The sequence below is a fragment of the Oncorhynchus keta genome, chromosome 18 (genome assembly GCF_023373465.1).
Source record: "Oncorhynchus keta strain PuntledgeMale-10-30-2019 chromosome 18, Oket_V2, whole genome shotgun sequence".
NCBI lineage: Eukaryota > Metazoa > Chordata > Actinopteri > Salmoniformes > Salmonidae > Oncorhynchus > Oncorhynchus keta.
Window position 1 is genome coordinate 8,837,683 of NC_068438.1, and position 27,553 is coordinate 8,865,235.

A 27,553-nucleotide genomic window follows, 5' to 3' on the forward strand; every position below is an offset into this window, starting at 1 on the left:
GTCAGATCAATGTGATGTGCCACTAGAGAATCTGGGTTCGAGTCCAGGCTCTGTCACAGCTGGCCGCGACCGGGAGACCCATGGGGCGGCGCACAATTGGCCCAGGGCCGCCCGGGTTGTGTCAAGAAGCAGTGCATTGTGTCAAGAAGCAGTGCGGCTTGGCTGGGTTGTGTTTCGGAGGACGCACGGCTCTCGACCTTCACCTCTCCCGAGTCCGTACAGGAGTTGCAGCGATGGGACAAGACTGTAACTACTACCAATTGGACACCACAAAATTTGGGAGAAAATAAAACATTCCATTTTTTTTGGGGGGTCATGGTAACAACCTACCAGTGGATGTGCATCAACCCTTTTTTTCTTAAGCCAGTACAGCTGTATCATAAGAGTGAAAGTTAAGAACACACTTCTGCACATTCTTACAAACTGTCGCAGTGTGTGTCATTCTCATACAGTAGGCCACACACTGGAAGGGAAGCCTTCTACCACAGATACACACTCCCTATACCCTGAATTAATGATATAGGGAAGTGGTGGTGAATTATTCAACGCAGAGAGAAAAACAGAATAAAGCTCTGTGTTAAATAGGGTACCTCAGGGGCACACTATGAAACCCTTTGAACAGGTGATATATCCAGTAGAGGTCGACCGATTATGGTTTTTCAACGCCAATACCAATTATTGGAGGACCCACAAAGCCGAAACCGATTAATCGGACGATTTGTAATTTTTTTTGTTGTAATAATGACAATTACAACAATACTGAATGAGAACACTTATTTTAACTTAATATAATACATCAATAAAATCAATTTAGCCTCAAGTAAATAATGAAACATGTTCAATTTGGTTTAAATAATGCAAAAACAAAGTGTTGGAGAAGAAAGTAAAAGTGCAATATGTGCTATGTAAGAAAGCTAGCGTTTAAGTTCCTTGCTCAGAACATGAAAACATTTGAAAGCTGGTGGTTCCTTTTAACATGAGTCTTCAATATTCCCAGGTAAGAAATTTTAGGTTGTAGTTATTATAGGAATTATAGGACTATTTCCCTCTACACCATTTGTATTTCATTAACCTTTGAATATTGGATGTTCTTATAGGCACTTTAGTATTGCCAGTGTAACTTTTGAAACGCTATTAGCACGCGCTAACTAGCCAGCCATTTCACTTCGGTTACACCAGCCTCATCTCGGGAGTTGATAGGCTTGAAGTCATAAACAGAGCAATGCTTGATGCACAACGAAGAGCTGCTGGCGAAACGCCAGAAAGTGCTGTTTGAATGAATGTTTAAGCGCCTGCTTCTGCCTACCACCGCTCAGTCAGATACTTAGATACTTGTATGCTCAGTCAGATTATATGCAACGCAGGACACGCTAGATAATATCTTGTAATATCATCAACCATGTGCAGTTAACTAGATTATGATTGATTGTTTTTATAAGATAACTTTAATGCTAGCAAGCAACTTACCTTGGCTTACTGCATTCGCGTTACAGGCAGTCTCCTTGTGGAGTGCAACGAGAGAGGCAGGTCGTTATTGCGTTGGACTAGTTAACTGTAAGGTTGCAAGATTGGATTACCCGAGCTGACAAGGTGAAAATCTGTCATTCTGCCCCTGAACAAGGCAGTTAACCCACCGTTCCAAGGCCGTCATTGAAAATAAGAATGTGTTCTTAACGGACATGCCTAGTTAAATAAAGATTAAATAAATGTGTAAAAATATATATAAATATATAGATCAGCAAATCTGCACCCAAAAATACCGATTTCCGATTGTTATGAAAACTTGAAATCGGCCCTAATTAATCGGTCGACCTTTAATATCCAGGTTCGGCACTGGACACTGAATATGGCTCTTCTGACACATAGGCACACAGCACAGCTTAAACATGGCAGTCAAAGTCATGTCAATCATAGCAAAGCATCATCTTCCTTTACAACCAAGTGACAAATATCCACCGACTATCAACTAGGTCCGCCTCTCTGAAGGGGTTTTCCAGAAGTTGACTGTCCAGTCAGAAAGATCCAGCAGGTCAACAACGACAACTAATCACATCAAAACCTCCGAAGAGTCAAGTTAGTCTGTCGCTCACATCCCCAAGTTAATCATCTAACACAGCAGCCAGCTGGCTCAAATCATTGAACTTACATAGACGAAGAAAAACATGTTGTCAACCCTGATATAAAGATTGAGGAAGGGATAGACCCCACCACAGGTCTGTCAGATGTCATTCAATTTCAGCTAAGCAGAGTTTTAGTATATCACTGAAGGATCCAGCAACACAATATCCATCTGGAGGTTTGAGCCTGACTCCCTGTGGTCCCAAGCAAAGCCATGTACAGCACAGCTCCGAACACAAGCCCTTTTTTTTAACCCCTACATCCTCCAATTGGTTATTCCATTGATATGCCAGCGTTGGTTGTGACATTTCTTTTCATGTTGTGTCCTACCTCGTGGCAGTCCTGTAGTAATCTCTGGAGCCCCCACTGGCCGTTGAGCCTCTCCAGCCACTGTTGGGCCAGCTCCCGGTTCTGGTTGCCTCTGTGGAGGAGAGAAACATAGAACCATTCATTCACACAGTGCAGCAATCACTCTACTGGTATCTGCAACTGTAACTCCATGTATGAGGTTGGTGGCTTTGGTGCAGCACACCGACAAACAGTGAGTCCATTGTAAAGATGAGAGTCGGCCAACGGCCTCATCTAAATATCTCCCTAACATGTGGTCGCCCCAATGCTATTGTTGGCGTGGAGGGTTGAATACGGGTTGACTAGGCCCCTCCGCGCCTCACCCATCAGTATGAATGTCATGCTCTGCTGTTAAAAGAAAGTATTAACAAGGGGAGTTTCTTTTCGGTTGCTTATGCTTTGTCTCCTCGTGTGTACCATTGTGTTAGTGAGGCCCACCTGCTACCAAGACCACTGCATTATCACCATAGTAATTAACTCGTATTTCAAGGATGAACAACATTTTCTATTTCAATATCCATAGTTTCTTCAAATATGGTGTTGTGCCTCTGCTAAGTGACAAGTGACACATCTACCTATACCTCATGCGTTTCAGACTTGACCACAGCACCCCCCGTATAAATAAGAACAGGTGAATCTTCAGTCATTTATGGGTCGAACTAGCCTCACATTTCATCTTCATGCCCCTGTGCTCTTCTAAACATAGCCAGAGATATTTAAGAAAGATTGTAAAATGGCTTTGCTATACATTCGCATGGTCAGAGTGGAACAATCCTATGTCGCCACCCACCTGTTAGCGAGGGTGTCCACACGCTCCCTGATACGGTCCGAGTAGATGTTGCTCTGGCTAATGAGGCTCTCTCCGGCCTCGATGACAGCCTTGATGCGATGCAGGTTGAGCTCCATGGTGGTGGTGAAGTCCTTGTGCTTCTTGATGGCAGCCTCCACCGTCTCCACCGTGGCGGGGAGCTCAACGTGGGCCAGGGCTGACTCCTGGAGGGGGACGGGGAGAATGGACAGAGTTAGAACCACACGTCAGTGACGAGTTTGTAAATGTCCAAGAGATTAGAGGGAATAGAGTGAAAACTGAGAGAGAAAATGGGAATATTACTGGAACAAGCCCGTGTGTAGTATGTGCTCGCAGACATGGGTATCATCTCATGGCATTTTAGCAATAACTACATTAGCATGTTTGGTACATGCAAAGAGGTGCAGATTCTATTTCGCTGAATGATAAATATGCTGATCTCTAAGGACTATAATGAGGTCAGGTTTCAGTCACTATTGGCAAGAAACACTACATTGTTTTCCTGATCAATGGATGTCTGAATTACGACGGCTGAACTGTTGTGTTCAACACAACCACACGTAAAGGAAAGCGATAGCGTAAGGACATTCCTGTATGTATGGTCAGATACACGCTACAAGGGTTGAGAGAAATGTGTGTGGGGGGACCAAAAACAAGTCATGGCACTCCGTTTGACAATTATTAAAAAATTAAACCCTTTGGCCTCTGTGCCTAAGGATGAACTGGGTCTCTGGTAAAGGTATGTCAGCAAACCAGAACAGACATGCTCTGACACACGGACAGAGCAGTCGGGGGAAATGCGTGACATTTCAACTGGAATGGAACACAGTCCTGCAATGGAGTGCATTTTATAAAATGCATAATGCATAATTCCGGCATGCATAGCCTATAGACCGCCATACTGTACATACTCACACACATGGCACAATAAAGGACGATATAATGTGCATGAATATAAATGCAAAACAAACATTTTTTAAATTAACTACATGTTGACATTTTAACCTTATTGTCATGTCGAGCGCTGGAGCGGGATTAGACGTCGCCGGTTTACTATCCACCGGTCCTGGCAACCCATCATGACGCACACCTGGCAACCTTCATGACCCACATGGCCCTCCCGACCCTCATGACCTACACCTAGCAAACCTCATGACGCACACCTGGCAACCCTCATGACGCACACCTGGCAACCCTCATGACGCACATCTTGCTGGGATTTCCTGCTATAGAGCCTCCTATGAATTCTACATGTAGGCTAGTAATCACAGGCATATGCTGTGCTGTGTGTAACTGTAAAAGCAATCCTCTGATCATTTCCACAATGCCCTTTACACATCCTTTTTGGTTCCAGGTAGAACCCTCTGTGTAAAGGGTTCTACCATGGAACTCAAAAGGGTTCTACCTAGAACCAAAAACGATTCTTCAAATGGTTCTCCTATGGGGACAGCGAAGAACCCATTTAGGTTCTAAATAGCACCTTGTTTTCTAAGAGTGCAGGCCTGGGGTTTTACCTGGCAGCATAGCGGGTATAGAACGTTGGCCCCTCACTGTAATAGCACTGACCCTCACTTTAATAGCACTGACCCTCACTGTAATAGCACTGACCCTCACTGTAATAGCACTGACCCTCACTGTAATAGCACTGACCCTCACTGTAATAGCACTGTGCTTCCACAGCATCCATATCTAGTACAGTCAGAAGTCATATTGTACCGTCTTTAGCTATTCATGTTTAATAAGAATTACTGACTAATAACACAGATTAGCTAATGATGATTTAGGATGAATTGACTCAGTAGGCCTAACTACCAGATGTTGCTAATGGATATACTGGTGTTGGGATGTCCAACAAGAGGCTAACTGACCTGGTTGTTGAGGAAGGCCTCGGCCTGCTTGACGTCCCTCAGGAAGAGGTGGAAGATGTGTGCCTGCACCAGCACCTCCCTCCGGCTCTCCCACATCTCTAGCAGCTTGTTCCAGCCCACATCCAGCTTCTGGAGCCACTGCTGCAGCGCCGCGTATGGCAGCGGCGCCTCTTCGGCCTCCAGCAGCTCGTTGACCGCCTGCAGCCGCTCGTAGTCCTCCTCGTACCTCCCGATCTCCTCCTTCAGCGCCGCGTGGCGGTTGATCAGCCTCTCGGCCTCCTCCAGCGCGTTGGGCAGCTCGTCGCTAGCTGCCGCCGTCTGCGTCTGCACCAGCCACGTCAGGAAGGAGTCCAGGTCCTGGATGAACTGCTGCAGCCGCCCCGCCACCATCAGAGAGTCCTCGCAGCCCTGCAGCGTGCGCTTCAGCTCCTCCCACTCTACACTGATGCCCTCGAAGGGCTCCAGGACCTCCATTGCCTTGGCCGGGTGCGAGATGGCCAGTTCCTCTGCCTCCTGCTGCAGGTGAAGCAGCTTGGGCTCCAGCACGGCCAGGGCCCCCTCCATGGTGGAGAGTCGGCGCTGCAGGGCCAGCACCCCGCCCAGGTCACTCCCCACGTACTGAGTGGCGTCGATGGCCTTGCGCTTCTCCTGGATCTGGGACTTGATCTCAGCACACTCCAGCAGGTAGTTCTGGAGACGGAGGACAGAGTCCAGGTGGTCCTTCTTCTGCTCCACCATCTCCACGATGCGGTTCCATCTAGAGGGGACAGACAGGGGCACAGGAGTCGACAGGGGTTCAGACAGAGGAACAGGGGAGGGCGGGTCAGATGGGCACACGGGCGGGGAAAGACAAGAGCACAGGGTTGTAGAGGGGGGAGGTAACAGACAGGGGCACAGTGGTGGGGAGGTGGGGTACAGACAGGGGCACAGGGGAAGGGATGGGGGCAGGGTTAGTCTGCATCCGCTTGAAGCTTATAATTCAGTCAGTATACTAAAACAAGAGGATGGAATCAATAGTGCAATTGATCAAATGCATTAATGAGGGACATTGGTTTTGCTTGTTTTTGGCTCCCCAATGGTGGAACAAACTCCCTCACGATGCCAGGACAGCGGAGTCAATCACCACCTTCCGGAGACACCTGAAACCCCACCTCTTTAAGGAATACCTAGGATAGGATAAAGTAATCCTTCTCACCCCCCCCCTTAAAAGATTTAGATGCACTATTGTAAAGTGGCTGTTCCACTGGATGTCATAAGGTGAATGCACCAATTTGTAAGTCGCTCTGGATAAGAGCGTCTGCTAAATGACTTAAATGTAAATGTAAATGCTTGTTAGTTGTCATTTGCATCTCAAAGGCTTTTGTCTTTTTCTTCACACAGGCTGTTAATATGGTCCCCATGCAAAAGAACAGGCATGAATTACAGTCATTTAACGAAGCATATCTGACATGACGTCATGCCAGAACCCGATAGCCAGAGGCTTCAAAGGGTAACAATATCATGAAGCACCATTGGCCAGATATGGTCAAAGCATTAAGCAAACCAGGAACATCAGAAGCCGAAGTCTACCTAAACTATGTCACCGAGATGTACAATATCAATGAACGCTATATTTAGTCACAACTAAAACAGTTTGAGACTGAGGGAGAACATAGTAAAGCCAAATAGAACACATTTTGGGCAGGTTGGTCTTGCACCCAGTGTGGCAGGCAGTCGACACAGATGGTCACCCTGAGATAGGCTTTGTATGCCAAAGTCAGGAGGAACTGGGCCACTGTAGCATTTTACCAATACCATCATCCACTACCCTGGCCCTGGCCTTAGATCTGTCTGCCTGTTTCTCCATGGTGTCACTAGGGTCTCTGGTCCAATCAGTTCCCTTCCAGGTCTGTCAGCAGGGAGCATGTGATCATCATGGTTTCTGTTGCTCCCGATCTGGGCCAAATAAGAACAGTGGACCAGATTCTTCTTATCAACCCTCCTCCCTTCCCTTATATGGTACGAAATTATCTAAGAATGAGGTAACTGGGCCACTTTGAAAAAAATATCATCAATGCACTACACCCCATGTGCTGTACATGGATTGACAGATGTGTTTCTATGGCTGCGTTTACACAGGCATCCCAATTCTTTTAATTTCTTTTTGAATTGGACTTTTGACTAATCAGATCTTTTCAGAATCGGGCTGCCTGTATAAACGCAGCCTATCTAGTGTTCAGTTAGATTTTTTTTTAATCCTGTGTTGATGCATCTCTATTCGACAAAACATAACTCCCATGTTATTATGCAATGCAGATAATTAACGTTTTCATCACATATTGGTGCTGTGTGGGTAAATAGAGAGACCCGTCTATGTTATGTCTGGTTGTGGAGTAGACCTGGGGTGCATTCATTAGTGCGCACCATCGCAAACTGTAGCAAAACATTCTTATTGGTTAAGTTCAGTTTATCCTTCCCCGTTTTGGCCTTTTGCTTCTGTTTGGTTCCTAGTGAATACACCTAGGAGTTGGTCAGTCAGAGAACAGTGGGGTGGGTTACCTGCTGTTGAGGTGGTCCTGACAGCCTCTGACCTCTGTAGAGCTGGGGTGACCACTGTCCAGGAGCTGCTGTACTATCTGGTTCACGTCCAGGATCCTTCCCATCAGGCTGTTCATCTCCTGGTCCAGGCTCTCAAACCTACAAAGAGTGTGAAACGAGAGGAGGGAGAATGTGTGTTTTAAAATGACAGTGTTATGTAGCCCTTATGAGGGAGGGTTCAAGGAACAGATTCCCTAAAAATGTATGACTAACTTTATATACTTAAAGCCTGACATAAATCTAACATTCTCCTTATGATCTCCACCGCAGACGGGAGCTGTACCTATGGGCTATGACCTCCACGTCCTCCAGCCTCTCTGGAACCTCCATCTTGTTGAGCCACTGCTCCTTCTCGTCGATCCACACCTCGCAGGCGTTGACCTCGCTGAACATGAGGTAGACGGCCAGCGCGTCGTGCAGCCACTGCTGCCTCAGGACGGCCACCTCGGCCACCTCGGTGTACAGCTGCTCCGCCTCGCCCATTCTTGACTGCACCTCGTCCAGCTCCCGGTAGTGCAGTGGCAGCGCCACCATGTGTTTGCGCAGAGTTACTACATGCAGCCGGTGCTTGTCCACGGCCTCGCGCACACCCCGGTGCTTCTTGAGCAGTGACTGGGTGGAGTACTCGTCGTGGCCAAAGTCCTCGCTGGAAACCAGGCGGTAGGCGTCCTGCAACCAAGCCAACAAGTCGTCCGTCTCCGTGCTGAACTGGAAGAAGTTGAGTGCCTCCTGCAGGTGGCCCAGTCTCTGCGCCGCCTGGTCCTCCAGCCTCTTCCACTCCCCTTTCACCTCCATGATGCGCTCCTGGATGCCCCCCGTGCCAAAACTCTTCTCCATCAGGATCTGCTTGCCCTTCTTCATGGTCTGTTGGAGGAGGGAGCGGTGGGCCAGCAGCTCCCCAGCCAGGGTCTTGTGTTTCTGGAGCAGCCGCAGCACGCTGCTCAGGTCCTTGCCGCAGGTCTGGGTGGCCAGGATGGAGCTCTTCTCGCGAATCCAGGCCTCAGACTCCTCCACCTCCTGGAAGAAGGCCCAAAGGTGCTGAGACTCCTCCAGCTCCGAGCGCCGCTTGGCCGCCAGCTGCTTGAGCTCCTCCAGGCAGGTGCTGACGTGGTTGACCCGGTTGCAGATCACCTGGGGGTCACAGGGCTGGTAGCCTGGGAAGGAGAGAGAATAGGGAACAGGGGACAGCACTCAATATACATGTCTTTATTAGTGATGTCTATGGGGGACTGTATCCAAAGACTCAATTAACTTTGCATGTCAACAAAACACTACTACTGATGTAAAACGGGCATAAAGTTTTACAAAATAACTCTAATATCCACAAAATGGAAATAACTCAATTAATTCACTTCTGTATTGTAAATGGATCTTCAGAAAATAAGTTGTGGAAAAGTCAGGCTTGCCCTCTTGTGGGTCTCTCAGGAAGTGCCATGGCCATATTCACCACTCAATGTACAGTAAACTGTACTCCTACACACTCTTAATAGAAAAACACTCATTTTTTTGTTAACTGTGCTTTTTCCCGGGACCATGGGAGACATAACAGCAATAGTCAGTATTTCTAATCCTATCGTATCCAAATGTTTCCTCCCTCAAAATCACCAAGTTGTTATCAAAGCACATTCCACTTCTCACTGAAGATGATCTGGCAACATAGCCATCTGACGTCTTACCTTCGATGGTGGTGAATTTGAGAGCGGCTGTGTTAAGGGTCTGCACCCTCTCTGCCTGCACTGTGATGTCAGCTTCCTGGAGGCTGTGTTTCTGTAGCAGGTCGTCCACCTCCAGCAGATGCTTGCCGAAGTCTTTGGAAAGGAGCTGGACCTGTGGTGAGAGGGACGTTGGTCACCTTCCTGACACTCAACAGTGCTTCCACTGACCATGCTGCCTGTACTGAAACGTCAAAGTCAATTTCTCAAGGGTTTCTCACCGTTTTTTCATGTACTCTATCTCCACATTACCATTTCATGTGTACAAATGTCAACCCACAGTCTATGCTGTTGAGTCGACACAACTTAGAGACGGTATAGCGTTCATGTAACGTCAAATGCATGACACAATACTTCTCTCACCTGCATGTCCTCCATCCAGTCGATCATGTAGACCATGTCCTGGAAGGTCTTCTGCAGGGCCAGGTTCTTCTCCAGCCGGGCCTTCCTCCCCACCACCAGCTCCTTCAGCAGGCTCCACTGGCCCAGGATGTTCTCCTTTCGGGCCGAGATGCGCCGGATGTCGTAGTAGCCTTCCGTCTCCATCTCCCCAGCCAGCTCCACCACCACCCCGATGCGCTCCTCGTACGACGAGATGTCCGCCTCAATGGCCTCGTGCTTCTTCATGGCGGCTTCCACCGCTGGCAGGTCGTAGCCAAAGTTATCCTGGTGGGACGGGACATTCAGTCAGGCAGAGGATCACTTAACTCCAGGCAGGTAATAGTGGAAGGGTTTACCCAGTCAGAGAAATGCAGTCATAGGAAAATACATCTAAATATACCAATGTATATTTAAAAGTAATTCATGTTACACAATACTTTGCCATTGGTTCTAAAAAAAGACATTCTAAAGACATTTCATTCTCAATCCACAGCTATAAGACTATTGCTATATAACTGTGATGATATGGCCCCTGTGTGATATGTTAGAGACATCTGTCACTTCGGCCCTGTGGTCCCTACCTGAGACACGAGGCGCTGGTTCTCGTTGAGCCACGCCTGTCTCATGGTGGTCTTGTGGTCAAACCGCTGGGCCAGCAACTCCAGCTTCTCCTGGCGAATCAGCTCCTGCCGTAGTGCCACGCCTCTCTCGTGCTCCGCCTTCTCCAGCCTCTCCCACGCCTAGCCAAATGAAAAACAGAGGAAAATGTACCCATAATGCAGCATGGTAACAAACATAAAGAGGAGTAATTTGCACGGATTTGCAACATTTTAAAGAACTTGATATAGATAAAGAACGATTTTATATTTGCCAAGACCTGTCCTGTTGTTGCATTATCTGCTCAGGCATTTGAGACACTCCTTATTCCCACTTATAACAGTATTCATTACCTTATTGATATCAGAGATGAGTTTCCCTTCATGGGGCACGTATGGTTTCTGGTTGTTAGCTCTGAGCTTGCTTTGGATAGTAAAGAGGAGCACCTCCAGGTTCCCCTTCTCCTGGAACCTAGCACAAGACAAAGTGTGTTTCACAAACACCCTGAGACACAGTACTGTGCACAAGGTGGGCTCCGTTTGAAACCTAAAATCACAGGTGTCATATCCCAGATCCTGTAACTTAAAATAACCATCTGCTCAGAAAGTGATAACAGACCTGTATTTGTTTCCTATTATTAAGTTACTAGGGTAGTGACGGTCATGGAATTTGAGGACGACTATCGGTCAGCCAAATGACCACGATCACCGTTATAATCGTTTGAATACTGCACGAATGCCCGGTCGCCATGTCGTCAGTCAGCTGTTTGTTCCACACAAAAAAAAAAGAAGCTTATGATGGTTTTCATGACGGTCTTCATCCATAGTCGTCGCTTACACAATCATCGTGCCTGTCCTATGAATTACTCCACTCATCAATAGATTATCCATGACATTTCCTGCAGGCTTGACCTTCACAGCAAAGGCCTTCATTACTACATGTGACCTAGCTCCACACACTGTCTAGTTGTAACCTAATTCAAAAATAATAAGTGGTCATCCCTGAGCAGATTCCAGAGTCATATGATAGGTGACCACCTCTGGCCATCGAGGGCTGCCAGGGCAACTAGGCTGGGTGAGAAGCCGGGTAAGGCCTCAGAGATACTAGTCACCAGAGGAGATGTCTATCTTCTAGCCACAGAGAGAAAGGGCCTGGAGACACATTTGGGTGTCACATCACTTACATCCAGTCCCTTTCGGTCAAATAGGGCATGAGTCACATGGCACGGCTAACTGGGTGCTTAATTATGCCAGACATGCCAGCTTAGGGCCTCATGCTGGGACTCATGCTGGTACTACTGTGCCCACACCCATCAATGTGTAGTTTTTTGTTGTTGTTGAATACCGCAACAGTAAAGTCATATAGCACACATCAAATGAGAATCAGACGAATCAAAAGCATTTGTCTGGGGGCATTCACTGAGAAAATAACATCAAACTATAAGAACTATAAAAGGGTGAAACTATTGACTCAACCTAAATCATGTCCTAAAACTAAAGCATCCAAAACTTGTTTCGTGATATTTGTATAAAACAAAAGTTTGAAGTTTGAAACCTTCTGTTGTATGAACGGGACCACTATACAGTAGATAAAAAAAAAATTAAAATGTGATGCTATTATGTGTCATTTGCACAGCGTTGACTTACTTGATGGGCTTCTCGATGGTGCAGTAGGTGGTGAAGGCTTGAAGCTGTTGCTGGACACCCGTTAAGGAGTTGGCAAACTTTTGGTTGCTGATGATGCCTATGGTCTTGTCGATCCACTCCAGGAGCTCCGAGGCCAGAGCCTCATATCGATCGATCATCTTCTGACCGTCAATGGCACTGTCCAACACCTGTATAAGACATAAACATTTAGCATGGATGGATACTACGTAGGAGTGATTTCATTCATAGCTTTTGATAGTGGATTGATAATAGATTGAATGGTTATCAGTTTGTTTTGACCTACACAACTACACTGATGTGAGCACAACATACAGTATGATATACAGAGCCTTCGGGAAAGTATTCAGACCCCTTGACATTTTCCACATTTTGTTTCCCCCTCGTCAATCTACACACAATATCCCATAATTGTCAAAGCAAAAATAGGATGTTTGCTAATTTATAAAAATAAAAAATGAAATATTTCATTTACATAAGTATTCAGACCCTTTACTCAGTACTTTGCTGAAGCACCTTTGGCAGCAGTTACAGCCTTGAGTCTTCTTGGGTATGACTCTACAAGATTGGCACACCTGTAATTGGGGAGTTTCTCCCATTCTTCTCTGCAGATCCTCTCAAGCTCTGTCAGGTTGGATGGGGAGCGTCACTGCACAGCTATTTTCAAGTCTCTCCAGAGATGTTCGATCGGGTTCAAGTCCGGTCTGTGGCTGGACCACTCTAGGACATTCGGAGACTTTTCCGGAAGCTACACCTGCGTTGTCTTGGCTGTGTGCTTAGGGTTATTGTCCTGTTGGAAGGTGACTCTTCACCCCAGTCTGATGTCCTGAGTGCTCTGGAGCAGGTTTTCATCAAAGGATCTCTCTGTACTTTGCTCCATGTACTTTGCTTACAATTGGCTCATTCATCCCCTTCCTCTCTCCTGTAACTATTCCCCAGGTCGTTGCTGTAAATTAGAATGTGTTCTCAGTCAACTTACCTGGTAAAATAACAGTAAAATAAATCTAAATGAAAAATAAATCTTTCCCCCGATCCTGACTATTCTCCAAGTCCTTGCCTTCTGAAAAACATCCCCACAGCATGATGCTGCCACCACCATGCTTCACCATAGGGGTTGTGCCAGGTTTCCTCCAGATGCGATTCTCCCCTGATTGCTCAGTTTGGCCAGGCGGCCAGCTCTAGGAAGAGTCTTGGTGTTTCCAAATGTCTTCCATTTAAGAGTGATGGAGGCCACTGTGTTTTTGGGGTCCTTCAATGCTGCAGACATTTTTTGGTACCCTTCCCCAGATCTGTGCCTCGACACAATCCTCATGGATTGGTTTTTACTCTGACATGCATTGTCAACTGTGGGACCTTATATAGACAGGTGTGTGCCTTTCCAAATCATGTCCAATCAATTGAATTTACCACAGGTTGACTCCAATCAAGTTGTAGAAACATCTCAAGGATTACCAATGGAAACAAAATACACCTGAGCTTAATTTCGAGTCTCTTAGCAAAGGGTCTGAATAATTATGTAAATAAGGTATTTCTGTTTTTGCTTTGTCATTATGAGATATTGTGTGAAGTTTTCTGAGGAATTTGTTTTATTTAATCCAGTTTAGAATAAGGCTGTAACATAACAAAATATGTGGAAAAATTCAAGGGGTCTGAATACTTTCCCGAAGGCACTGTACATATTGATCACGTTACTCATGTGTTCAAAACATACAGTACATATCACTGTATATACACTGTATGATGTAGGAGATATATACACAGGTTCCAATGACAATTGTTCTGCCACGTACAGCAGGATCCAGGGTTAAATAGTGTGTCAACATTCTCCTACCTTTCCCACTCTCTTGCCCTCTACTCGAAGGGCTTTCATCTTGGAGAAGTAATGGTAGTAGGACACAACATAGGTTATTATCGACTTCTCATCTGGGTTCTCCGTATTCACGTCTGCAGAGTCACACAGGAAGGACAACAATACACAAACACTTACAGCACACACATACAATATATAACAATCACGCCTTCACATGAAATCATTCCAGGTCGTGTAAAACAGAACTATGGCCGCTGTAGCTAAAAGTCTGCGAAGGTTTGCACGTTTGAGATATGTGTCACCAAATGCCCATGAACTGCTGAGGAGGTTGTCGAGCTGCTATTTGAATTCTCTGTGCAGTCTTACCTTCAGGGTCCAGGAGTTTGGTGAGCCCCAGGTTCTGCTCAGCAATGTTGAAGGCTTGCTGGAGGTTGTGTGTGGCATTGGACCGGATCAGCTTATGGAACTCAATCAAATCAGGCCTGTAGTAAAGTAGGTCACTTAGTTCACTTTCTACATGGTCACATAAATACACATTATAAAGCAAGACTTGCTTGTTTAGCCAATGCTGACCTGTGTCGGTGAATGAGAGCGTTGAAGGCGAGACCATCTCTCCAGCAGGTGGTGAAGTTCTGGATGTTGACCTCAGCGTACCTGTGGGACAGTGGACACAGAACACACTCACATCCATTAGTCCAATGCATATATCCTATATAACTAAAGACATGGCATGAAACAATAGTAGTAAAACAACTGTCAACACCCTGTCAACAAAGGTTGAAGTTCAATTTTGGCTTTTGGTTCAACTAAGACACTCACCCAGCGGTTTTCATCTGGCACCAGAGTAGTAGGGCATCCTTTGCCGAACGAGTCTCCCTGTTGTCGTCACACTCGATCTTAATCCCCTGGATCTGTATACACAGGGAAGGAGAGCAGAAGACAAACAACCACGGTCAAGGAAATCAGCCTCAAAACTGTCCTCAGTTCAGTAAAATCACCAGATTACTACGAGGTTGAGAGGAAAACAGTTAGGAAACACACCCATGTTGCTGGTAAGTTTCAAACACACTGAACCCAAAACCCAGTGCCTTTCAACAGCCACACCAGGAGTGTATTCATTATGCCGATTCTGTTGCAAACAGTTTGGTCTATTTCAAAATGTTGTGCAAAAGAAACCGTTTACTCTAAACAAAACATTCTGCAATGAAAACAAGAGTTTGTTTCTATTGGACAAATTCAGGTAGGTCCCTCCCTCCCCATTTCGTTCCATTTTCTCTGTTTGCTTCCGTTTGGTTCTTAAATGGTAAACGGTTTCCGTTGCAAGACGTAATGAATACACCCCAAGAGTCACACAACTGCATTGCATGTCTCATCACTAACTCGCACACAGACTGTCATGTTGGGAGGAAGGCCACAGAATCATGACAACATCACTGTGCGCCCTCATCATCTATGACAGCCATTGGCCCAATCATGTCACCCTGACATGATACAGGTTAATGGGAGTGTTGACACCCTAGAATCTGCTAGATCACCCATATCAACCAATCGCACTTAATCCGCTCACATACTGTACATGCTCACTCACACTGGAAAGCAACTGGAGGTTTATAGGACTATACTGCACGCACAGTTTAGTCTCCACCTACAGGGAAAGGTTATTTATGATTTAAATGATGATAGAATAACACTACCGGTATGTATAAAGAGAAGGACTAGTTGTCTAATTTAACAACTATTTTTCAAATAAACTGCGACCCAGAAACCAAACAGACTTTTTATAAGAGCCAATGAGGACATTCCATCTCTAAAATGTCCTGCTCACATTTCAGATCAGGCAGATTTGAAACACCCTTGATCGCGGTGCATATCATCCAACAATAAACAAGAGTCCCGAGGAAAACAAACCATCTGGCAGTGATAGAGAGGCATACACCACGCAGGTCACAATTAAGTAGCACAAATACAACGACGCTGAGCGAAGCGACTAGAAAGGAATAGTTACGTTACTAGATATAATGGAGGAGTCAAGTGTTTATTAGGGTCTTGAAATCGGCTCCTGGAGAACATTTACCTCCTGGAGTCCTCTTTTCCCCCCTTTCTCTCGCTGTGTCTGCTGCAGTGGCTAGGTCTTACCTGCTGACTGGGCAAAGTAAACTGAAACAGTCCAAGGGTAGGGGAGGGGTGGAAGAGAGGGAGACAGAAAGGGAGGAGAGACGTAGTAAACTAAAAAGAGGAGTGTGAGGGGAGAGTGACAAGACAACCCCAAACGGTTGCAGAATCGGTGACCGAGAAGGAAGTAGGAGTGGCAGAGAGAGATGGAGGGAAGGGTGGGGAGGAGGATAGGCCCTGATTGCATCTAAACCCTGCCCGGAGCCCCACCCCTTGCTCCCTACAGCACAAATCCGTTTCCAATAACGCGCTTCTCCTCTTTCACTGCTCGCAAAATTGAAGAGGCCATCGACTTGCTGGCTCCACAGTCAGTGCAGTAGAATGGGATGCCGTCCAAAAGTGCCCCAGCCAACCCATAATCACTGTTAGAAGGCAGAGCGATAAGCAATGCCATGCTAGCCTCTCCTCATGATGCCGTAGGAACCACTAGCCTATGTCCCTGAATCATATGTACAGAGTAACGCTGATTTGAATAATGCAAGACATGCGTTTATGCTGAGACCACCACTGTCCTGAGGCGACAACAAAAGCCAAATGATTTTGTGCTACTTACAGTACATGCCTGTCACTTGTCTGTGGTATCGCGTCCTGTAAGGCCTTGTGCCCATGGTATGTGTACAGTATGTCTCTGAGGCGGATGTCAGACAGTATGTCCCTGTTTGAGATCCAACTACGATCAGGACCAGAGTGACATTCAAGCTTTGCTAGTTACGTCACACAGTGACGTGTTGCGGCATGTTTCAGGGCTTCTCCGTACAGTCTTTTGGCCAGTCTTCAAATCGCTCTGATTTCTGCCCTTTCGCTCCTAAATGAAGACGGTGCTGAAACCAGCATGCCTGTTGTGTCAAAATCATGACAATAATATACACCGATTTTTGGCCTACTTCTGTTTAGCGCTGGGACACACGAGGTGGATACCTTTACCCAACTGGTGCTAAATCTGTCTCTTTCTCAGATGGGTTCACCTTAGCTCAAAGACGAAAAAGATGAAAAAGAGTGACAAAATGTGCGATAAGACTTTGTTCTGGTGTTTGAATTAGGTGTACTATAACGTCGTACCCCAGGCTATTGCACACAGCCTGGGATATCAACGATTCAAAGTTGGCATTAGTGCAGCGTTTCTCAAACCAGGGGATGCGAGAGCAACTCTGAAACCAGTTGTTTTTAAATGCTCATAGAACCTCTGGTAGCTGGTAGATGCAGTTGTAAAAAACATAGCGATTCCTGTTTTCTTCATACAAATGTGGCTCTATCTTCTGAACCGTTTAAGCCCACAAGCCGGGCAGGTCTCTTTAGAACAGAGTGGACAAGACCAGGCACTAAATCAATGACGATGTTCTTTTCTACATGTAAGTTCATACAAAATGATTGCCCGATGATCTTCTGAACATCCCAATACATTTCTGATGGTTTTCAGGCACTTCATACTGTATTGTCAGACTAATTTGTAATAGCCTGCCATAGCTCCAGTTAAAAAAAAGGAAACATTGGCAATTGATCACATCCCTTTTTTTTACATGGTGGGGTCGCACATTTTTGGAAATATCAAAATGGGGTCAGGGGCCAAATAAAGTTTGGAGACCACTGCCTTAGTAGGAGTGCCCGTAGAATTCAATGGGAGGGACCTACTGAGTAAAGTACTTTTTGAGAGATTAAGCGAATGCCTATGCGCCAGTCATTCTGTATTGGCTAAAGAAGGCCAAGTTTGAAGCGCTGGTTCATCAGACTATTCCTGACTCTTGGGGCAGATTGTCTACGACGTCACACCGTAGAACATGTACCAGTCAGAAACAGGAGTTTGTAGAAACAACGGTGCACACCCACATGAGGTTCATCATCCACATGCTGACTGAGTTCAAAAGTACCCCACGGGGACAAAGAAGGAATAGAGCTACACAGCACTAGAACATACCGTCCCCAACATGAGACACACACAGGCCTGCAGGAACTGGATGCCCAAAATACCTCAGCAGAGGTTAAGCTACCAGCAGGTCTTAAGGACAATCCCAACAGGGGACAGGTACGGCCCCACAGGAGTTGGCTGCATGACAAAATAAATCAAATGTAAATACAACCACAACGGAAACGACAGAGACAGACAACACCAGGCACCAGGACGGGTGGGCAAGGTCACTACCTGGAAGCGAAGGATGATGGTCCAGATGAGGCCAAGGGTGAGGCGGTGGTTGCCGTCGACGATGTCGTGAGAGCCGACGTTCTCCAGGTGGACCCTCTGCTCTTTGAGGAACTGCAGGGCCTTGTCCACGTTCTCCAGGCAGTGGATCCGCATGCGACCCCGCGTGGGCCTCGGCTAGGGGAGGGAGGGATGGGGAGGGAGGGAGAGAAGGGTGAGAGAACATCGAGGTAAGGAGGTAGAGGGAATGAGAGAGAGGAGTCATGCTTGAATGGTCAAAGCAATCTGCAGGGGAAATACAGGATAAATACTGCTTTGATCTCAATGCCTTTACAGTAAGACAATATTTTTCCTCATTAAAAACGCAATGGCAAAGAAAGCGTGCAAATGCTGTTCCCATCCAATTGTCAAACCACATTATGCGGACGACTATTCTCACACATGACATGTAGCTGCAGTGCTGACACCATTCATGAAACATTTAGACGTGACTGGATAATATTTGTAACAAAATAAACTCTTTGTTGAATCGTTTGTGCTTGTTCTCCTAGCATCTACTGACTTAAAGGTAGCCCGAGGTTATGAACCAGAGAATGGGTTGACCAACCAGCATCTCCCCAGACAGGACCTCCAGCAGCCTTGTGAGCATGTAGCCGTCCCGGAGGTCGTTGTAGAGGTCAGCAATCCGACAGGACACTCTGGCCAGGTGGGAGTTCACCCACTTAGTGAAGGTCTTCTTCTGGACAGCATCTCTCTCTTCTGCAGGAGAAATGAAATAAACACAAGGCTTACAGATGTAGGATATTAATAAAAACCAGTTTGCTACAGCAAGAAAATAAACCTGCAGCAACAGGAAATGTGAATTATTATGTGGAATTGAATGGACATTTTTGTAGGGGTTGATCCATTTTATGTTAATGCAAATCAAGTCTGCCATTTTAGTGGAAATGGAAATGGATATTACTAACTTTAGAATAGTTTTTGAATCTTGAACACACTACAAGTTTGCATTTCCTATGGTGCAGGAAAATTCTCTGCAACAAAAGAGTAATCAAATTAAGTTCCTACATCTGTAGTTCATCCAGATAGAGCTCTGATCAGTGATGTAATTACTAAACCTCTCATCTGAGTCGTGCCCCCAGTCACTACTGGTCCAGTCCGAGTCCAAGTCTGAGTCATGGACTCAAGAACTACAACACTGGCTCTAATATATAAACCATACCTCCTTGTCAGTAGCCCCCTGTATGATAGATAATCAATCAAGTCCTTCCACAACTTTGAACATCCATCAGGTATACTGGAAGGTCTACGAAGCTTGTGTGTTTTGTAAGTGATTTAGCTGTGACTGAGACAGGTGAAGGTGCTCTTGTTCCTCTAGTCCAGTATCTCTATCCGCCCACCTGCCAAGGCCTTGATGCGGGAACACTCAAACAGCTTGGAGCTGGTGACCTCGGTTTCCCAGTGTCCCGAGCTGCTGGCCAGACGGGTGTTGTTGTTGTTGAGCTGGCGCTGGGCCTCCGCGTTGTCCAGATCTGTGGAGGCATTGGCCATCGCGCCTATTTCCCTGAACAACTCTACAGACACACAGCAGGAGAGTTAGGTCGAGTACATTTAGGATGTGGATCACACTTCATGCACCCTTTATCACCCCCATGGAAAGAAATGATGCTGTACGAAGGTAAATACATCATCTCAAACACCATGCAGAAAATCTGAATCACAACAATTTGTCTTTCAGGGGCAAAGTGCATGCATGTTTTGATAGAGCTCCAGTCCACACCATATATTAAGTAATCCAGGGAGGGCTATGAACAGCCATAGATATCTAGGATTTCGTGAAAACAGAATCATAAGTGATCACTTACGCTTTGACGACTCATCCATATGCCTATCCAGAGCATTTCTGATTCTTAATAATCATTTCTCATTCTTGACTCATTCATTTCCATAAAATACATAACAGAGGGAGTTTGGCACGCTCTTCTTCCCCGATCATGTCTTATAAAAAAATGACCTTATTGAAACAACCGGTTCATATTGTGTCTCTTTCACATCAAGTGGGATGAGAGCAGTGCCGTCAGTAAACAGTACAATATATTAAGCAGAGAGCTACTGCCCTTATCCCCCATCCCTCTGGCTCTTTGTCATGTTACACGTAACATGTAAGTGTGCAGTGGGAGACTGATTGAGGTTGAACTCTTTTTTTGTTACAATACCAGCGAATGTTTTTGAGGCAACTCACAAAGCACAAATATTCAAAAAAAATCCCCCTCCCCCAAACCTCAACCCCTGATTCCCCTCTGTTCTCCTCCCATCCCCCACATTTCCCTTTCAGCATTCAACACCAAAACCATACAGTTTAATGATGGGTCCCCAGATAAAACACAAACACTACCTGTATGGGCTAGTTAGATCACACAATACACATCACACAATACACAACACATAGTCAAAATAAAACACAAAACATCACTGAAAGACTAAATGGACCAAAATAGAAAAAAATATTACACTTTGACATCTTGGCAGATAAGACAATACACAATAAATATGTATTTCCTGCTCAGTTGTCCCCTGCTCTGAACGGGCACTCAAGATGTGAAAAACAGGACTAAACACTAAATACATGATCAGTACTCTTACTAATAAAAAAGGTTGAAATATTCTAGACTTGTGTAAATCACATTTTCTGAGGATTACGGAAATGCGATTATCATTCAATATGAAGCTGGGAGGGAGGGGTCTGTGTTACTGAAACTGTTAGGCTTGGGATCAGGGCAGAGTGTGAATTATACCGTAACATTTGGGGGTTTCTATTTTTTTTCCACAGGACTTCCTATTTTATGGGCTTAATATGACCTAAAGTAAAGACATGTATTTTAACCCAATGAGTCCCCCCCCCCCTGTATCGCAGGCACATGTTGGACGTCTAACCCTTTTTAAAAACGTGTTTTTAAAAAGTCTGTGTCCTTTAAACAAACAAAAAAGTCTGGAGTTCGAGTAGTTTGATCTTTCTCTGAAAAGATATCTATGAAAGGCTGAGACTCTCACGAAGAAGGACATGTGACATGTTTTGCTCTAGGACGCTCACTAGCTACACAAAAGTCGTTAGAAGGTAAGGGGTTCCGCTACATCGAAGATCATTGGAAATCCCAGGACATAGTGTCTGTACCGTAATAAACTCACATACAGTGCATTCAGAAAGTATTCTGATCCCTTGACCTTTTCTACATTGTTACGTTAAAGCCTTATACTAAAATCGATGTTAAAAAATAATTTATATTCAATCTACACACAATATAGCATAATGAAATAGCAAAAACTGTTTTTTAGAATTTTATGCAAATGTGTCCCGACATAATCCTATCTCGGAACTCTACGGACAATTCCTTCGACCTCGTGGCTTGGTTTTTGCTCTGACATGCATTGTCAACTGCGGGACTTTATACAGACAGGTGCGTGCCTTTCCAAATCCTGTCAAAACAATCGAATATACCACAGGTGGACTCCAATCAAGTTGTAGAAACATCTCAAGGATGATCAATGGAAACAGGTTGCACCTGAGCTCAATTTTGAGTTTCATAGCAAAGGATCTGAATGCATATATACATAAGGTATTTCTGTTTTTTAGGTTTAATACGGTTGCAAAAACTTCTAAAAACCTGTTTGCACTTTGTCATTATAGGGTATTGTGTATAGATTGATGAGGGAAATCGTTTTTTTTTAAATACATTTTAGAATAAGGCTGTAACGTAACAAAATGTGGAAACGGTCAAGGGGTTTGAATACTTTTTCGAAGGCACCGTAGTTGCTGTCAAACTCCACACAGTTGTCACTGACTAGTTGGATATTAATTTCCTAGTGAGCAAACTATTTCTGTACTTACAGCAGTCATATAAATACATTTTTATCAGGTTTTTGCATTGGCAGACCTTATTGCTCTAATAAAATTGAGTTAAAACACATGAATGCAACTGTTAATGTCAAATTGTTTTGTGTTCTATTTGTTGTACTGAAAAGAAGATGGTAAAACACTTCATTGTGAGGCTGGATATAAGGGCTGGACATGCAGATAAATGAAACTCAGATGAATGGAAAGACGTTTTTTGCTGGGATCTGACATGGTTCATGGTAAACATGTATTAGCTTTAAAGGGGGTATGAACACAACCAGTCATGTTTTCTGATTGTCAAACAAATCACTTCAAAAAGTAAGCTACCTGCACATGTTTGTCCACTCCAAAATTGTACTGTACTGTGTACCCCCCATTTAATGAATGGAAAGAGACATCTGTTACAAAACACCAAAAAGAGTAACAACATTTGCTGATTGTCATTAGTAGGCCTACACTCTTCTTGCCTGAATTCAGGACCCCATGCAGTCTTTTAATTGTATTTTTCAATGAACACAATATTTTTCTTAATTTATTTCCCTCAGCCTCCTTGGGCCACTGAAATGCTCAGTCCAAATGTGTGAGCATGGGGATATAAATTAGAATATACAATATCAGTCAAGGTTTTTTCTTAATTTTTTGCTATTTTCTACATTGTACAATAATACTGAAAGCATCAAAACTATGAAATAACACATGTGGACTCATGTAGTAACCAATACCGTGTTAAATCTAAATATATTTTAGATTCTTCAAAGTAGCCACCCTTTGCCTTGATGACAGCTTTGCACACTCTTGGCATTCTCTCAAAAAGCTGAACCTGGAATGCTTTTCCAACAGTCTTTAAGGAGTTCCCACATATGCTGAGCACTTGCTGGCTGCTTTTCCTTCACTCTGCGGTCCAACTCATCCCAAACCATCTCAATTGGGTTGAGGTCGGGTGATTGTGGAGGCCAGGTCATCTGATGCAGCACTCTCCTTCTTGATCAAATAGTCCTTACACAGCCTGGAGGTGTGTTGAGACATTGTCCTGTTGAAAAACAAATGATAGTTCCACTAAGTGCAAACCAGATGGAGTATCACTGCAGAATGTGGTAGCCATGCTGGTTAAGTGTGTCTTGAATTCTAAATAAATCAATGACAGTGTCACCAGCAGAGTACCCCCACACCTCCTCCTCCATGCTTCTCGGTGGGAACCACACATGGGGAGATCATCCGTTCAACTACTCTGCGTCACACAAAGACATGGTGGTTGGAACTGAAAATCTCAAATTTGGACTCATCAGACCAAAGTACAGATTTCCACTGGTCTAATGTCCATTGCTCATGTTTCTTGGCCCAAGCAAGTCTCTTCCTCTTATTCATGTCCTTTAGTAGTGGTTTATTTGCAGCAATTCGACCATGAAGGCCTGATCACACAGTCTCCTCTGAACAGTTGATGTTGAGATGCATCTGTTACTTGAACTCTGTGAAGTATTTATTTGGGCTGCAATCTGAGGTGCAGTTAACTCTAATGAACTTATCCTCTGCAGTAGAGGTAACTCTGGGTCTTCATTTTCTGTAGCTGTCCTCATGAGTCAGTTTTATCATAGCTTTTGATGTTTTTTTGCGACTGCACTTGAAGAAACTTTCAAAGTTCTTGAAATGTTTCAGATTGGCCGACCTTCATTTCTTAAAGTAATGGACTGTTGTTTCTCTTTGCTTATTTGAGCTATTCTTGCCATAATATGGACTTTGTATTTTACCAAATAGGGTTATCTTCTGTATACCACCCCTACCATGTCACAAATATTTGGCTCAAAGAAAGAAATTCCACAAATTAACTTTTAATTAAGCACACCTGTTAATTGAAATGCATTCCAGGTGACTACCTCATGAAGCTGGTTGAGAGCATGCCAAGAGTGTGCAAAGCTATCATCAAGGCAAAGGGTGTCTACTTTGCAGAATCTCAAATATAAAATATATTTTCATTTGTTTAACACTTTTTTGGTTACTACATGATTCCATAAGTGTTATTTCATATTTTGGATGTCTTCGCTATTATTCTACAATGTACAAAATAGTACAAATAAAGACAAACACTTGAATGAGTACTGTATGTACTGCCCTGATTGGATGATAGAATTATCTAGAGCTCACACCCTTACCCCTAAATAAAATATAAAAAATAAAGCACATGGTATTCAACCTGTCAGTTGGAGCTGGAGTTGGACCCTGAAAAACGACACACTTCCACAGGTGTGTTAGGCTACTTTGTTTTGTCATGAAAATTAAAGGCATACATGATGAATCTTAATTTGCTATATCATTGTTGTACTTTTCAATAGGTTACCAGAAGATCCAGAAGAGGCAGGACCAGAACTGCCTTTTTGCATGGTGAACCATTCTGGCCAATACCCTATCAGCCAATCATTTATTGCAGAATGCCATGATTATCTACAGGGCAGACTATAGACCTCTGCGTTTCAGAGGCAGAACACAGAAACTAATACTTAGTATACAGTTGAAACAACGTTGCAAGTTCACTCGCAGGCTGAACCTAGTTGATAATGTTACAAGTTCACTAGTGGGCTTGACCCAGTCAAAACAATGTTGCAAGTTCGTTAGCGAAAGCTCAAGACAGACAGAGAAAGAGGGAGACAGGCAGAGTAGAGAGATGAATGTGATGAAAGAACCTAAGCTTGTATTTTCATATTTACCACTGTAGCAGTATAACATTTCATTTTAAACAAACAGGATAATGGTTCAAATACAACTTTTGTTGTATTTCGGGGAGCTCATGTCTCATTCCGGGGGCTGAGCCCCCCTTGGCCCCCCATAAATCGCACACTGGAGTGTACTTATTGCTCTCTCACTCTCTATTTCCTATTGCAAGTGTTGTGGTACACAACCATTGACAACCATCTAATACATCAAGAAATAAAGGTTGAGTCAGAAAGAAATGGCAACAAATATTGGACAACTAAGCAGCCAAGTGAGACATACAAAAGAAAATGTCAAAAGAGCCTCAGAGGGACCTCCACTATCCGCTTCTATAGAATGATGAGCCCAGACATTCTGAAAGATATAAACACAGCACACCCATCAGGAGAGTATTCTCAATTCCAGGAACGAGGTCATCAATAGATAAAGCATATTATATTTCAGGAATCAATTGGAAATGTACGGTAAATACATATCACACTGAGATCATACCGAGATCATACAGAGAGAATACTGAAATCACACTGAGATCACACAGATCATACAGAGAACATACTGAGATCACACTGAGATCATACAGAGAGAATACTGAAATCATACTGATATCATACTTACACATCTTTCTAGATGATCAAATCTGTCTCAGATCATGTCAAAGGATCGATGCAATGCTCAGTGATATTCAGTTAGTCCTAAATTCAATGCTCAGTGAAATTCAGTCAGGCCTAAATTCTATGCTCAGTGAAATTCAGATTTAGAGAGAGCTACAGTACTGTAACAATCACACCACAGCCCCCTTCCTCTCCAGATGTGGATAATTTGTATGTGTGTGTGTGCTCGTGTGCGTGTGTGTGTCAATGTGAGTGTATGTATGTGGGTGTGTGTGCGTGCGTGTGTGTGGGTGTGCAGGAGACGCAGAGGAGGGTGTAGTGAAGCATGAGTCTGATGTTTCACAGCTCAACGCGTTCCAGTTGGTTGTCTCATTCCCCACCAGAATGTTCCCTGGATACCCAGAGCGCCTCCTACAGTAACTCCAGAGACTGCACCCGTAGGCATCAGCAGTACATCTCCATGACCGCTCAAGAAGCTGGTGTGTCCTACAATCACATACTACCAGATACTACTAGCCCATTGAGCCATGAAAGTGGGTGGTAGGTCACACACTTACTGAACAACATACATCACCTTTATACAGAAAGACCCCACGTGTTGCACAAAATAACGCACTACACACATGGTTTTCAAGGGACCGCATGCACATCAAAATGCCATGGTCATGTACTGTATAGTGAAGGATGTCACACTGATGGTAGGCCACAACACAGCCACAATGGTCGCCAATGCATTAAGGCTCCATCCGAACTGTCACACTGTCATATGTGTCAAACGAATTGGTCTGTGCTGTTGCTAGCCTTTGGTCGCCCTAGCAGGCCTTTCCTAGACCTACCACCTGGTGTCCCTCCAATAAGACAGTTTTTTAGCTTAAGGATCCCACTGACTGACGTTCGTGTGGTTCTTCCTGGTAAACAAACACAGCTGTCAGAGTCTCAGCGTGCCAGAGGCCCCTCTCACATATCCAAGACGCTCTGCACTGAAACAACAACAACACTGTTGCTCTCCAGCAATAATCCAGCCCACATATGCTTCTGCTTCTACGGGGACAATTCACTATCCGGTGTGGCCAGACTGTAGGCTGCTGTTGTTAATGGCAGAAACATAACCTACGTCAAGCTGGGAAACAGCTAGCGTGGCGATCAGGCTAACCCTCAACAGAGAATCCAATGATGATCAGACTAAAATGAAGCACTAACAGATTGTCAGGCAAAAAAAGGATGACACAGGGTTCAATACATGTCCATGACACCTCCAGAAGAGACACAACAAGTCAACATGCATAAGCCCTTTGATCCGTCTGATGCTGGGAGAAGGTCAGAGACAGTCGTCTGCACCACACCACGGCAGGCAAGGTGTAACCATTGAAGTTGAGTAAACACTGAGTCCTTACTGTTTCTTGCTACACCTTGTGCATACTACAGGGCAGGTGAAGTCATGCTGTGTCCACAGTTCAGACCACAAAAGTCTGAACATTCATTCAGGATTATCTCTATGGGTTAGTCTGGCCCTGATCATTTTCTGTGTTGCTGTGTTCTGCTGCTTCTGTTCGTTGCAGACTGCCTCTGCCCTTTACAGCTCAAATCAGTTGTAGATACTGCAATAGTCTATAGTGACATATGCACAGTTTAGATCGTCCATCTTTGTTTTTCACCAGTTTGTTTCTGGCTCTTGTTCAGCATTCTCCTCCAAAGCACTCAACATTATTATTGCTCTTTGGCTATACAGTGTCACCCGGCTACAACTATAAATCTCCAGCCTGCCGGCATGGAGTAAGACTCAGGCTGTATCCCCCCACCCATCCCCCTTTCCCACTGCCCAAAACATGCTTCCGGAAAAAATGGCCCTGGTACAGTAATTCACAACACCTCCTCAACCCCAAAAATTATTCCCAGGCAACAAGCCAGCTGCTCCAGTAGCACTCTGCCTGTGACCTTCGCACTTCCTACTTCCTGTCTGAGAGAAGCAGAGGTCCTTTGAGGAGCTATGGAAACCACTGCGGTGGCACAAACTGCCCTTTATTGAAGATGTATGGAGATGCAGAATTATTTCAGGGATCTCTTTCTGCCGTATTTAAATTCTAATCTGATTGTGTTGTTTCTATCCTGAGTAGCCCCTCTTTGCAGAAATATGTCATGAGTCTTGGTTACACGCCCC

At 44.7% G+C, this 27,553-nt stretch overlaps 1 protein-coding gene across 8 annotated transcripts in view; it reads right to left on the reverse strand.

The window, feature by feature from the left end:
* The window catches only part of LOC118396821 (spectrin beta chain, non-erythrocytic 4-like), a 68,788-nt gene that overhangs the window by 38,436 nt on the left and 2,799 nt on the right, over positions 1-27,553 (reverse strand). For all 8 annotated transcript variants that reach the window (XR_008067715.1, XR_008067714.1, XR_008067716.1 and 5 more), the window contains exons 2-18: positions 19,590-19,763; positions 18,797-18,948; positions 18,193-18,366; positions 14,703-14,794; positions 14,457-14,537; positions 14,250-14,365; positions 13,905-14,017; positions 12,056-12,243; positions 10,763-10,880; positions 10,394-10,552; positions 9,795-10,097; positions 9,396-9,546; positions 8,003-8,873; positions 7,681-7,818; positions 5,143-5,899; positions 3,257-3,459; positions 2,449-2,539 (exon numbers count right to left, since the gene is read on the reverse strand). Coding sequence is in view for 5 of the 8 variants with exons in the window: in XM_052467341.1 (XP_052323301.1) it covers positions 2,449-2,539; positions 3,257-3,459; positions 5,143-5,899; positions 7,681-7,818; positions 8,003-8,873; positions 9,396-9,546; positions 9,795-10,097; positions 10,394-10,552; positions 10,763-10,880; positions 12,056-12,243; positions 13,905-14,017; positions 14,250-14,365; positions 14,457-14,537; positions 14,703-14,794; positions 18,193-18,366; positions 18,797-18,948; positions 19,590-19,740 (3,858 nt within the window). In the remaining 3 variants the exon portion in view is untranslated. The remainder of the gene's footprint in view (positions 1-2,448; positions 2,540-3,256; positions 3,460-5,142; positions 5,900-7,680; positions 7,819-8,002; positions 8,874-9,395; positions 9,547-9,794; positions 10,098-10,393; positions 10,553-10,762; positions 10,881-12,055; positions 12,244-13,904; positions 14,018-14,249; positions 14,366-14,456; positions 14,538-14,702; positions 14,795-18,192; positions 18,367-18,796; positions 18,949-19,589; positions 19,764-27,553) is intronic.